Genomic DNA, 13,395 nt, shown 5'->3' on the forward strand with positions numbered 1-13,395 from the left:
TTTGAAAATACAATCCTAATATATATACAATGTCATTGTTGCTTAAAATTCAATGTTATGTGTGATATTAGAATTTCTAGTAAAAAATTTTTGTAAAAAGAAAAAAACAAATATATAATTTCACCAAATTCAACCGTATCGATTAAATGGTTCCATTACAAAATTTTCCCATGAATCTTTGTAGAACTGGATGTTAAGTGACCGTATAAAAATATTAACCCTAAAAAAGTGAGATTTTTTTGTTTTTTTACAATTGTGGTATATAAATAGCAATTAGTTCATATAAAAATAAAATGACAAAAAAATATCATTGTCCGATAATATATAAATGTCATGTTATTAAGGAATATTTCCATGTTAGTTTTCTAATTATAATTTTATACATACTATCAAGTTTAATCATTTATGAAAATCAACAAATACCAATATCAATTCTTTGGTGTTGATAAGGACGATTATGACGGGTTGTTACATATATACACCTAAAATAAAGAGCAAAACTATATTATTATCAAATAATAAGTGAGTAAATGAAAAACTATTATTTAACAAAATAATTTAGAAAAAAAACTGATATAAAACCAAATATATTCTTACAAATACGCATATATTCCCTTTTGGACGTTGCTCTTCGATTACTTGGAAAAAAATTTGAACTTCGATGCACTTGCTTTCTCAAAGATGAAGGATTGTGTGTTGTATATCATGAGACTTATTTGAAAATGCAGCAGGTGTAATTATTTAAATAGTATCAAATAATCACATTAAAATGTGATAAAAAAAAATTGTTAAATGAAGCATGAAACATTATGAAAATCCCCAAGTCATCTAGAAAATTTAAAAAAACATACTGTTTATTTACAATTCTTAACAGAGCCATGCTGCCAATAATCAAATGAATGGATTTGCCAAGCGGTGGTTTCTTCCATGTTCAGTGTAGTAAATTTAAGTGTTGGTTTCAAATTGAACATTTTCCTGTATGCATAAAACCAAGGGGTGGTTTATTCAATATAAAAATCACTTGAGGTTTTTGGTTGCACATAGTAAAGATATATAACACATATTCATGAAAATCAAATCAAATTTAGCAAGAGCCACAGAGATTACTCGGATTTTTGGGTTAACCGGGACGCATATCCATCAAACTCTGAGAATATACAGTACCTGAAAACAAACACCATAAATAAATAAACATCAAGCTAAAAATTGAAAGTGTCCATGTAAATATCTTAATACTCGCCAAATTGAAATTACTTCAAATAATAGATAAAAGCGCTAACATTAAACAGTCGTGGTCATAGATTGTAGGAATAAATTCAATATAACTTAACAAAACTATAGAATGATAGAAGAAAAAGTATGAAGTTATTCGATGAAAATTGTTGGTTTTGGAATATATTTTGAAGGAGAAGTCAGAGAAGGGTGGTTAATATTTTGAAGGATTTGTGGGTTATGTGGCAGGAGAAAATGATGGAGAAATGGTTACCATTTTTTCTCCACGTTTCGCTACAAATTCGATAAGAAAAATTAGGAAAAATTGAGAGAAACAAATAAAAGTTGGGGCTGTTTTTGCGGAGAAAACTGGTCCGTGTAAGTTATTTTCTACTAACATTATTTATTTGGTCAATATAGATAAGATTAAATTTAAATTTAATTTTTGGCCATACCAACATACCGATTCAGTTTTTAAGAGGGTCTCAAACTTAATAAAATAGAAAGAGAATAGAAAAAGATAGAAAGAGATAAGTCGCACCGCACACGCATTATGTGTGTAATGTTATATACAAATATTATGTTTTGGATGTATATCACATAAATTTTTTTTTTTCAATTATTTGATTTGTTTTTGTTTTTGTTTTTGTTTTTGTTTTTGTTTTTTGCAATTAATAATTTTATAGGGTTTTTTTTTTAAAAAAAAAAGCGAGCATACCAAGAGACTACTGAGGTGTTCTTGCTTTATATATAGTATAGATATAGTAATAGATGAAGATGATAATAATAATAATAATAATAATAATAATAATAATAATAATAATAATAATAATAATAATAAATTAATATACATTAAAGTATTGTTTGCAATCTTTAAATATAAGTAATTACGAAGAGATTTTCTTTACAAATTTTTTAAGAACGAATCAATAAGAACTTATTTTTAAAGTTGCAAAATTAACTATTTCTTAAGAAATTACTATAAAATTTGAATTTATTTTAGTCGTCAAGAATAATGATAAGTATAACAAATGCTCAAATTCAAAACTATTTACTATTTAGATCATATAAAACGTTACATATAAATTTAATTAATGACAATGCTCTAAAAGAAGGCGATATATCTTTCGATGGATAAATGAGATTCTACATGTAAATGTATTGTCTCAACCTAAATTTAAGAATTGAGATTTATCAATACAAGTGGGGTCTATAATTTTTTCATTGGACCCCACAAATATTGATAATTTTTCATCCTTAATTACATTATTGTGGTAGTTCCCGTAAAGGTATGATGAAATTATCCCCTCTGATGACGTGTAACTCATCTGACATCAAAGTATTAAGTATGAGACAAAATCTCGAGTTCAAGACTCAATTGTGACAATCTCCTCCTAAAAAAAAAAGAGGTAATAGGCGGACGAAGGTCATCCGTGGCTTAGCGCCTAGATGTTTAGGTGGCCGCCTAAAAATTTTGTTTTTAAAATTTTTTCTATACCAAATATCTAATTTTTTTTGTTTATCTTACATGATATTTTTTTTCAATAATTGTAGTTCTTTATCAAACTCAAACTTAAAATTAGTGGTATATTCATCTTCATCTAATACAAATTGATTAGTAAATATGCCAAATAATATATTTTTAAAATAAAAAATATTATATGTTAATGCCGAGAACTATTTAGGAGAGTTTGAGTCGTTTAAACCGCGATTAGCGGCTGCCCCATCAAAATATATATTTTTGATTTGTATAACATTTTGCTTCTCCCCACGATTTTCACATTTACCAATTGACTTTTACTCACCCAAAGCCCAAAATCAGCAAAACGCCAAAACCCACCCTATTTTCTCATTGGCTCTCAAATTGCTGATTTATCCTTCAAAATCCAGTTATTTGATTTATGAAATCTTTCTCATACAACAATTTTCTCAGTCTAGTCTTTTTCTTTGGTTGTGATTTATGAATTTGTGATAGTGAAGCTTCACAAGTTCACCTGTCGGTAAGATTTTCTTTTATTTATACCCATGAATTTATGATCATAAATATATATGGATTAAAAGTTCATAGTTCCCGGCCGTCCAAGATGTAGCTAGAACTGATAAATAAAATGTTGAAGTATGCTTCTATCAGATTGAATGGGAATAGAGAAGAGATCGGATCGGATAGTACAGATCAGATGAGCTCGGTGATCAGATGAGTTCATGGCCAGATCATATACTGGGATCAGATCGATGTGATGGTCAGACGAGTCTTCGGATGAGTTCATGCAGATAGATTGCTCGAGTATTGTGACTTGGTTAGAAGTCAGATGAAGTGTCCAAGAAGCTATACGCTTGCAGGCAGATCGATGCAGATTGAAATACAAGGGCAGATCAAACTGATGAATGAAGACTTATCGGGCTGGACCATGTTGACTTTATAATTGGGTCATAAGTTATTGTTGACCTAAAGCCCAAGATGAAAGTCGGTCTAATTCTCTATATAAGCAGATGGAAGCTGGCCGCAACGAGCAGAACAGAAAAATCAAATTCTTCAGAATATATTGAGAGAAGAAAAGAGAGATTTCGGAGGAGAGAAACAAGCGAAGATTGTGACGGGAAGAATTCAAGTATCAAAAGCTTGAATTGAGTCTGTATCTAGCTTGAGAGTTTTTCGTTGTCCATCTCTGTAATAAGCTCTGCTCTTGAGCTTGGGTTGTTCTATTGGGTGATTAATAAAAGTGTGTGTGTTGCTCTCCCGTGGACGTAGGCAAATCTTTGCCGAACCACGTAAATACTTGCGTCGTTTAATCGCTTTCGCGTGAGTTGGTTGATTGATTTGTGTGTGTTGGGTTCATCTGCTTTCTGGAATTATTGTTCTTATCTGTGTGTTTCGTTTGCCTGGTGAATTCTCGATCTTCAAATTCGGATTGATTCCTAACATAAAAAATAAATTAACTTTAATGCTTTTTTGATTTTGTAGATTGAGAAATTTCGTTTTAATGAAACTGACAATGAAGCTATTATATATATCATATATGCAACCCCCGACCCCTCTAGGTTTCTCTTGCATAAGCCGTTAAATATGCATGATTTTGGAAAAATAATTTTTTGGTCCATTAAGTTATCCATGTTTTGGTTTTGGTCCATTATCTTTTTCGATATGGGTTTTGGTACACTAACTTTGCATTTTCAGTGTTTTTTGGTCCAACGACATACGAGTCAATTTTTGATTGGTTCAAAAGGATGACTGATGTCATAGGATATATCCCGAGATATCGTCTGACATCTCGGCATATATTTATTTTTTCACATAAACTTAGATCGGGATTTGTGATAATAAGCAGATTATTGGTGGAGTGATTCACTATCTAAACCTGGGCTGGGACTTATCGGAATTATCAGAGTATGGGCCACGCATCTCATCAGATCATGGGCCTTGTCCTCTCATGTGTGGGCTGAGACCAGTACACTCTTCCACGATCTACATCACAGGAAATTTTTTACGATATATACTGATTTTTCCTGATTACACAGGACAACGTGGGAAAGGAGTTTATGCATTTTCTTCCCCATGATGTTTCCCATTCTTTCCTCTATCTTTTCTCCCATGTTTCTCTGCCTGACTTAGGCATCGGAGGGATCACGCCAGGAGAAATCCTGGCGCATCTAATCTGTTTATTCATGATTTTCAGGCAAAGAAAGTCGAAGATTCATAAAAATGACAAAGAAAATTTTTGGGACGTCATCATTGGCGTGGGAAATTGAGTCTGACATGTAGATTCAAAAAAAAGTGGGAACGTAACTTCGAGAAACTTGGCTCTTGCTCATAGATTATTTTTTTTCCCAAACCACTCGATCCATTTTGGGTTTCTTCCTCTCTGTTTCCTCTGTTTTTTCGCATTGAAATCTCTTCATTTCATTGGGGCTTCAAGCATGAACTGCAGAAATTTTCTTGAAGGATGCGGCTGCTATAATTCGAGTTTGGGGTTGGGTTTTCTTTTATATGTCTGTAGCTCGTGTTTTGGTGATGTTTGGGTGGTGGATTGGGGATTGTACAGCTGCTGGGGCTTGTATCTGCTTCGGGCATATTTGAATCGGCGTAGGGGCTGAGCTCGCGGGTTTCGCAGCTGCACTGTGTTGGTTACTTGGCTTGAACGTTGGTTTTGGTGTATTGTGAAGGTGCTTTGAAGTTGTTCTTGTCTGGGTTTGGGATTTGTTCTTTGTTACATTGTTGGATGCAAGAATTTCTTCTTTATAAGCCCGAGAGGATCCACGCCCCGGCATCCTATAAGCCCAAGGCATTTATAAGCCTTTGGCACTCAATAAGCCCGGGAGATTCCACGCCCCGGCACCCTATAAGCACAAGGCATTTTATAAGCCCTTGGCACTCAATAAGCCCGGGAGGTTCCACGCCCCGGCACCCTCTAAGCCCAAGGAAATTTTAAGCCCTTGGCACTCTATAAGTTCGGGAGGTTCCAGGCCCCAGCACTCCATAAGCCCAAGGCATTAATAAGCCTTTGTCACTCTATAAGCCCGGGAGGTTCCATGCCCCAGTACCCCATAAGCCCAAGGCATTATAAGCCCTTGGCACTCTATAAGCCCGGGAGGTTCCACGCCCCGGCACCCTATAAGCCCAAGGCATTTAAAAGCACTTTGCACTCTATAAGCCCGGGAGGTTCCACGCCCCGGCACCCTATAAGCCCAAGGCATTTATAAGCCCTTGGCACCCTATAAGCCCGGGATGTTCCACGCCCCGGCATCCTATAAACCCAAGGCATTTATAAGCCCTTGGCACTCTATAAGCCCGGGAGGATCCACGTCCCGGTACCCTATAAGCCCAAGACATTTATAAGCCCTTGACACTCAATAAGCCCGGGAGGTTCCACGCCCCGCCACCTTATAAACCCAAGGCATTTATAAGCCCTTGGCACTCTCTAAGCCCGGGAGGATCCACGCCCCGGCACCCTATAAACCCAAGGCATTTATAAGCCCTTGGAACTTAATAAGCCCGGAAGGTTCCACGCCCCAACACCCTATAAACCCAAGGCATTTATAAGCCCTTGGCACTCTGTAAGACCGGAAGGATCCACGCCCCGGCACCCTATAAGCCCAAGGTATTTATAAGCCCTTGGCACTCAATAAGCCCGGGAGGTTCCACGCCCCGGCACCTTATAAACCCAAAGCATTTATAAGCCCTTGGCACTCTATAAGCCCGGGAGGATCCACGCCCCGGCATCCTATAAGCCAAAGGCATTTATAAGCCCTTGCCACTCAATAAGCCCGGGAGGTTCCACGCCCCGGCACCTTCTAAGCCCAAGGCATTTTTAAGCCTTTGGCACTCTATAAGCCCGACAGGTTCGGCACTACAAGTCTATCGACTTGGCATGGGAGATTATTTGATTACTTACCCAGTATTCAAGGACTATATCGACCCAAACCTGAGGATCTTTATGTTCTTCGACAGTTATTATCTTAATTCGATCCCCCTCGTCACAGAAGTTCATGATTATTCTCCCGGCCTCATGAAAGGAATCTTTTCACTTGATGCATCAATTCGACTTCAGGAGGATGATTGATGCATTTCTGTCTAAGTTCATGGATGGAGGAAACAAATCGGGACAACGAGTGATGACTCTAGCCCGACTTCTTAAGGAGGGTGTAGTGATGTCATAGGATATATCCCGAGATATCGTCTGACATCTCGGGATATATTTATTTTTTCACATAAACTTAGACCGGGATTTGTGATAACAAGCAGATTATTGGTGGTAAGTGATGTCTTGTAATTATTATTGGATATGGGCCTCGCAAATATTCACTAGCTATCTAAACCTGGGCCGGGACTTATCGGAATTATCAGAGTATGGGCCACGCATCTCATCAGATCATGGACCTTGTCCTCTCAGTGTGGGCTGACACCAGTACACGTCTTTCACGATCTAAATCACAGGAAATTTTTTACGATATATACTGGTTTTTCCTGATTACATAGGACAACGTGGGAAAGGAGTTTCTGCACTTTCTTTCCCATGATGTTTCCCATGTTTTCCACTATCTTTTCTCTCATGTTTCTCTGCCTGACTTAGGCATTGGAGGGGTCACGTCGGGAGAAATCCTGGCGCCCCATAACCGGTTTATTCATGATTTTCAGGCAAAGACAGTCGGAGGATTCATAAAGATGACAAAGAAAATTTTCGGGATGTCATCAATGACGTTGACCAATCAAAAGCTGACACGTATCCAGTTGGACCAAAAAACACGAAAAATGCAAAGTTAATGTACAAAAATCCACATCGAAAAAGTTAATGGACCAAAACTCAAAGGAAGATTTCCCCATAATTTTTATTCGATGAATATAACTTTCGAAATGATCAATATTATACTCGAGAAAAACATTTTCTTTACCACATCCTTGTATAACTCATTAAATACTTACCAAAAAAATTATAAATATGCCCAATAAAAAAAATTTGCGATCTTCTATCAAAACATTGAAAAATTCAATATCTATACTATATATAAAAGTTGAACACCTTAAGTGAGGACATCGACTTTTATTCCAAAATTGTTCATACACATTATAAATAAGTAAAATTGAATTTATTTATATATATATTTTCATATATTTCTCAACTAACTATTATAAATAGATAGATCGGATAAAATGATAAGTAATTTTTATATTTACTTTAGAAACGGGAAAAAAATAATAATTCTAAAAATTATTATAAAAAACATATTATTTGAATATATTATATTATTTTATTCACACGCAACGCCGTGTGCGATCATGCTTTTTCAATAAAATGTCGAGGATATATAAAAGTAAATTACATGGATGGAATTGAAGAGCATAAACAATAATGAGAGATGTACCCCCATTCATTAATTACAACAAGACTTTATTTGTCTAAAATTTTATTTCTCCATGTATTATCAAAACAAATATCAAATTACAACACCACTAGAGTCATTATAATTTCCCTGCTAGCTCCTCAAGATGATCAATAAATGACATATAAAACATATTTTAGGATACCATAACCAGTTGCATTGAAATCCATGTAAGTGGTGGTTACAGCAATACCTCGTGCCAACCGAAAAACTCCGGTGCCACCGACAATCGATAATTCTCTAGCCGCACTCTGTAGGGGATTCCTTCCAAACACAGCGATTGTACTACCATTATACGGACCTCCTCTGAAGTAAAAATTGACAGACACGTACACAACCAATTCATTGAGGTCCGAAAAACCAACCAACCCTTGCGCGCGACCGAGTGGTTGGGAACTCGGATCAGGTCCAGAGGTAATCAAGTCATCGGACATAAATAACTGTCCGAAGGCTCCGAATGAAGCAGACGAGCGGTTAGATCTTGCTATCTCGTATACTGTTTGTCCGGGACCGCCCAATACGTCTTGAACGTAAACCGGAATGATGGCGGTTTTCGGCTCTTGCTTGTTCTTCTTTAGGTTTTGGAACCATGTCTCCACCGGTTGAGGGCCTTGGCTCGATGCTGCAATCGCATGAATGAAAGAGTAAATGATGTACGTTAGAATGATCACCTTAGACTTTGCCATCTCTCTCGTATTTGGTTATCGATCTTTTAAAAGTTAATGTATATATATATATAAGCTAGCTCTCGAGTTATGCTAAGGAATAATGACTTTTGTTAATATTTTAAAATACATATAGCGTGTTACAAAAATATATATATATATATATATTATATGGATCATCAATACCACATACCCATGGAAAAGGGAATTTTTGGTATATAATATAAGTGAAAATCATTTCGTTTTTTCGTATGTTGTCCGTGCTTTGCTTCTGAAAATTGGTATCTAAGACAGCCTAACTGCTTTTTTTTTTCTTTTTTAAAGAAATTACAAAGAAATTTAATAAATTTACCTAAATAAATTAGGACAACTGTTCACAATATATCGCAAAAATCAAATCTGAGATCATTTGATCTGAGGCCCTCAGTCTTAATCATTATGCTAAGGCCTTGACAAGACAACCTAACTACTTAAATGTATTGTTTTATGCATAATAAAGGGGATGGATCGAGATGGGCGACTTCGAGGAAATATTTATCATGTCATCTGTTAATTCATGTTTTCGTGGTCCATTAATTTGTACTTTAATTTGTTATTTTTTACCGAAGTGTTTACGTGACATCGAAAATGATGATATGACAGAAAAATTGTAAAGATCAAGAAATTTACATGCATGCAATTTCAAAAGCAATTACACCAAGAGTTATGTAAGATTAATTATCTCAATTAATGTTGGCATTAACTCAAGAAGTTGGAAAGCCAAAGGACAAACCATGAAACTTCCATCATCAATTATCATTATGGACATGATTAAGGACTTTTATGACCATTAAGAGTGTCCTTTCACCTTCTACTAAACCTCACCTATAAATAGAGCTCAAGGTTGAAGGAATTAGATACACCAAACCCAAGTTTTGCTCTCTCCATATCTCACAAAATTTAGTATCTATAGTGGTCGAGACTCTGCCTAATTTTCGAATCTGGAGTAGCTTGTGTTCAAAGCAAGTAGTCGAGCAAGAGTGCTGTTGAAAATCCTGATCGAGGTGTCATCCAATTTCGAGTTAAAGTTCTGACCAAAGATCCAATATACTTCAATTTTTGTGGGAATCATGTAAGTGGGTTTTTGTTTCTTTAAGCCATCTTTGTTTCAATTCGATGGAAATCATTGAGTCTTGTTTCTATTGGACTCTTTTAATTTTGATTCTCTAAGCATTATTCTAAGAAACCATCAAAATCTTTGTTTGGGCTTATTCTTATTTGAAATCACCAAGTATCCGTTTCAAGTTTTGATCGTACACTGTTTGTTTTATGTCCTTTGATTTCGTATATATTTCGTTCCACATGAATCCTTTGTTATGCTTCATTTTGAAGTACCTTATGATTCGTTATGCATTCCTTTGCTAAGCCTTTGTTCAGATTCATTATGTCCTTTTCGTTCCAATTGATACCCATGTGATATGTTCATTTGTGATGATTCTGATTTGAATAATGGCGCATTGGAAAAAGCCTGTGAGGGAAAAGGCCCCAGAGGGAGCCCATGCGTGGGAAAAGGCCCCAGAGGGAGCCCAAAACCAGTAAAAGCCCATGGTCATTATGATAAGATATGAATAAATATATTTTTAAAAGAATGATGTTCCTGTTTTGAAAACTCGATCGTACATTCCTCGTTTCATGTCCTTTGATTTCGTTTCATGTTTCTTTCTGTACGATTCCTCTGTTATGCAATGAGATCTTGAAATGCACTGTTAGGATTCAAATTAAGAAATGGTAAGGAAATTCCGAAAACATGATATGATAAGGCCCTGATGCGGTGGGTTATAATAACCGTTTAAGGCCTCGTCCCCTTAGAGGAGTAACAATTAGGGACTGATCAGTAGCCAGGATTAACGAGATGAATAACAGTGCCATGTATAAGTTATGATTCGGTTATGATATGTCTTGATTCTTTGTTTCGTATTCTGTTTGTCTCCTGTCTTGACTCCTATTGAATTTGTATCATGTATATATATTCGATATTTGTGTGTACGATTGGCCCCCACTTGCGGAGTGTTTCCCAAAACACTCACCCATTTACTCTCCCTCCCCAGATAAGAATGAAGATGAGTTAGATGACAAAGAACAGATTATGTTATGGGGTTGGTGATGACGGATCAGTTCAAGTTGAAGAAATATTTTTTTTACTTTAAAGTTCAATTTCGCTTCCGCATTGTCGCACTTGTGTTTTTCTATGTAAAAACAGTTATAGTTTATGAAACAGACTGGTTTTTTGGCAAGATTTGTACTACGAGGCTTGTTGTTTCAATGTTAAATTGTTAAACAACGCCGATGTCAACTAGGCCCGGTTCCGGGGCGTGACATTTTAGTGGTATCAGAGCCCGCCAGGTTCCATAATCCGGATGGGAAGAGCTTCTTGCTGAAAAAAATAAATAAATAAATTTCAGTTGTGAAGCATCCCTAGTTCAGATAGACCAGCTGGGACAATAGACCAGTTGGGAGAGAAAGAATCCGATAAGACAAAATAGCTGGCTAATATAATAGATTTGTTAAGAGTAATCTTATTCTAGAATGAACTTCAATTTTGTCCTTGAACGATTTATGGGATGTGCAAGTACTCCAATCAAGTTAGCTACAACCCGACACCAGTTAGCGCAAAGAACGTGGATGAAGAAGATCCAATTGAAGTATACATGCCTGAAATGCGACATACTAAGATTATCACCAAAAGGAGAAATTTTTAAGTCATAGATCTGCCACACAATATCTTGTGTGTTTAACTAAGGAGAAAACATTTTAATGTAATTCTAGTTAAGAGAAACTCAGTTAGATGAATTTAAGTTTGAACTATCTAACTATTGGAAAATATGGTTTTGGGATATATGAAGATAAGAATTCAATTATTAGTGATTTATCCAATAGGAATTTGGTTAGGTAATCCTCATAGACAGAATTAAGAAAAGTTCGGCTAAAAGAAGCATGCCGATAAGATGGGTTTTAGGGAACTTGATGGAACCAATTAAGGTAATTAAGTAAATTGGGTTCATGATCTTGATGGAAAATTAAGAATGATTCACTTGGGAAGATGAATTACTTGGGGACTAGAAATTAAGATTGAGAACAAGAATGAATCACTTGAATCTAGTAAGTAAGATTTAGAATGAGAACGAATATTTTGGAGACAAGTAATTAAGATTGAGAGTGAGAAAGAACCACTTGGGAACTAGTGTTTATGTCTGATATAAAATTTAAGACTGATACTTTGGCCTTAAGTTAGATTGATTTTGGGATTATTAATTAGCATACGTGTTTGATATAATTCTTTAAGCCATGATTTTTTTTTTTTTTTGGAATTTAAGTTAGACTAACATGATTAGGATATATTTTGATTTCAAGGATATATCATCGGAATAACACGACAATAATTTTTGGGATAGAAACTCTAATTCTGCTAATTTCCTTGATTTTTTAGGCTTCCAATTCACATGAATATCTTCAAGATTTTCAATTATAAAAGATATTTAATAACCCGATTAAATGATCATTCCAATCCATTTTTATTTTCTTAATTTGGAAGACAATGATTTCCAATTTTGAACCTCCTTATACCATATTTTCGAATTATAGTTAGTTAATTTGAAAATGGAATTTTATATTCTCATAATCCTTGATCAAATTCAATCAAGAATTGGGAGATGATTATGGTCATACTCCAAGGAAGATTTGAACTCAATTTAGGCATGAATGAAGGCCATTCAAATCAATATTATTATCCTACAAAATTAGTCTCCCTTAGACACCTATATAAATCACTTTTATAGATGAAAGAAAGCACACCAAGCAACAATTTTACCCAAAATTTCGAGCAAGCCCCATCCTATTCCTCAAGCTCACTTTCGAGAACATGGCAAACCAAGCCAACGCATTTAGGGGTCTCGAAAATGAAATTGAGCAACTCAAGAGTACTATCGCGAGTTTGCTCCGTGACAAGGATGAGTTGAAGGAGGCTAGGGACAAATTTCAAAGAGAAGCGAGCCAACTCGCTTTTGATAAAAGATTTGCAGAAAAACAACTCAAGGATTACAAGGAAGAGTTGCAAGAGGCGCAAAAGTATGGACTCCAAATGTTGACAACTGCTGAAGCATGGTGTGATCATTATAAGATCGCAAAACAATTAAGAGATCAACTCCAACAGGAATTTGATGCATACAGACAATCAATGGAAAACCAGGTGAATCAATTTGGAGTTGATAGCCAAAATTTGGCTACTCAAGTTGTCAATTTACAAGGTCAAATGGAGAACTTGCAGCAGTTAGTGAATGCACGAGTGGAAGGAGCAAATGAAGAACCTATAGATGGAGAAATCGTAGATTAGGATGTCATCGATATTCTATTTTTCGTTAGAATGTACTCCAACCTTTCCTTTTGAATTCTATGAAAATTAATAAATTTTGTTTTGATATATCATTGAAACCTATTTTTAGATAAAACATATCTAATTAGCAAATCATGGAGGAATTCTTGAAATACATTAGTGGGAGACCACGATTTAAGTTTCGAGGACGAAACTTCAAATAAGGAGGGTGGAATGTAAAGATCAAAAAATTTACATGCATGCAATTTCAAAAGCAATTACACCAAGAGTTAT

At 35.4% G+C, this 13,395-nt stretch overlaps 1 protein-coding gene across 1 annotated transcript; it reads right to left on the reverse strand.

The window, feature by feature from the left end:
- Positions 1–8,198: 8,198 nt before the first annotated feature.
- LOC140860691 (dirigent protein 22-like) lies at positions 8,199–8,774 on the reverse strand. The gene has a single exon (XM_073263698.1). It carries the CDS (start codon positions 8,772–8,774, stop codon positions 8,199–8,201), a length of 576 nt encoding a protein of 191 aa, XP_073119799.1.
- Positions 8,775–13,395: the final 4,621 nt, after the last annotated feature.

This window comes from Henckelia pumila, chromosome 4 (assembly GCF_033568475.1).
Source record: "Henckelia pumila isolate YLH828 chromosome 4, ASM3356847v2, whole genome shotgun sequence".
NCBI classification, from domain to species: Eukaryota; Viridiplantae; Streptophyta; class Magnoliopsida; order Lamiales; family Gesneriaceae; genus Henckelia; species Henckelia pumila.